Source organism: Plasmopara halstedii (genome assembly GCF_900000015.1).
Source record: "Plasmopara halstedii genome assembly, contig: Scaffold_2956, whole genome shotgun sequence".
NCBI classification, from domain to species: Eukaryota; Oomycota; class Peronosporomycetes; order Peronosporales; family Peronosporaceae; genus Plasmopara; species Plasmopara halstedii.
The window spans coordinates 1,730,025-1,730,570 of NW_020189861.1; the positions used below are offsets into that span (position 1 = coordinate 1,730,025).

General features: G+C 52.2%; 1 protein-coding gene across 1 annotated transcript; it reads right to left on the minus strand.

Moving 5' to 3' along the window:
- Positions 1-50: 50 nt before the first annotated feature.
- Positions 51-497, minus strand: PHALS_06449 (copia protein (gagintpol protein); the record flags this gene model as incomplete). Its single annotated transcript, XM_024719737.1, has 1 exon — positions 51-497. The coding sequence occupies one exon, from the start codon at positions 495-497 to the stop codon at positions 51-53; it is 447 nt and encodes a 148-aa protein (XP_024585006.1).
- Between the last annotated feature and the right edge of the window lie 49 nt (positions 498-546).

Below are 546 nucleotides of genomic sequence, written 5' to 3' on the forward strand. Positions count from 1 at the left end.
ATTTTTAAAACTTGGACGGGAATTGTTTATTGCCATGTTGGCGCAGTGGGTTATGGATCCCGTGTAAGCGCAAGTTGCTTGGGCTCGAGCCCCATCAAAGCCACTTTCACTAACCAGCGCACAGAACGCAATATGAGACTCGTCCTTTTGTTCGAAGCCTTTTCGACAATCGCGCTGGTAGTGTCCGACACTACCATATCTCCAGCACGCGCCTTTTTCTTTACTTTGTTTTTATTCTTGGCAAGGCCGTCCAGCATCGCGGTGCGCTCCTCCTTGATACCCAGATCGTGTTGACGCGCTTCCTCCGCGAACACTCGAGTAACGATGTCTGGAAAAATGAACTTATCCGCCGACATACGGTACGCCTGCACACGACCGTCGTACGAACTTGGCAGACTGCGCAGCAATGTTGCACATAAATCTTCTTGAACGACAGCGCACCCCGCGCTGTCCAAGCGCACCACCAGCGCCTCGAGGTCACCGTCGTGCACCACCATAAGTAAACGTGGCGAATTTCTCTTTGAGCCACATGCGATTCGCCACATC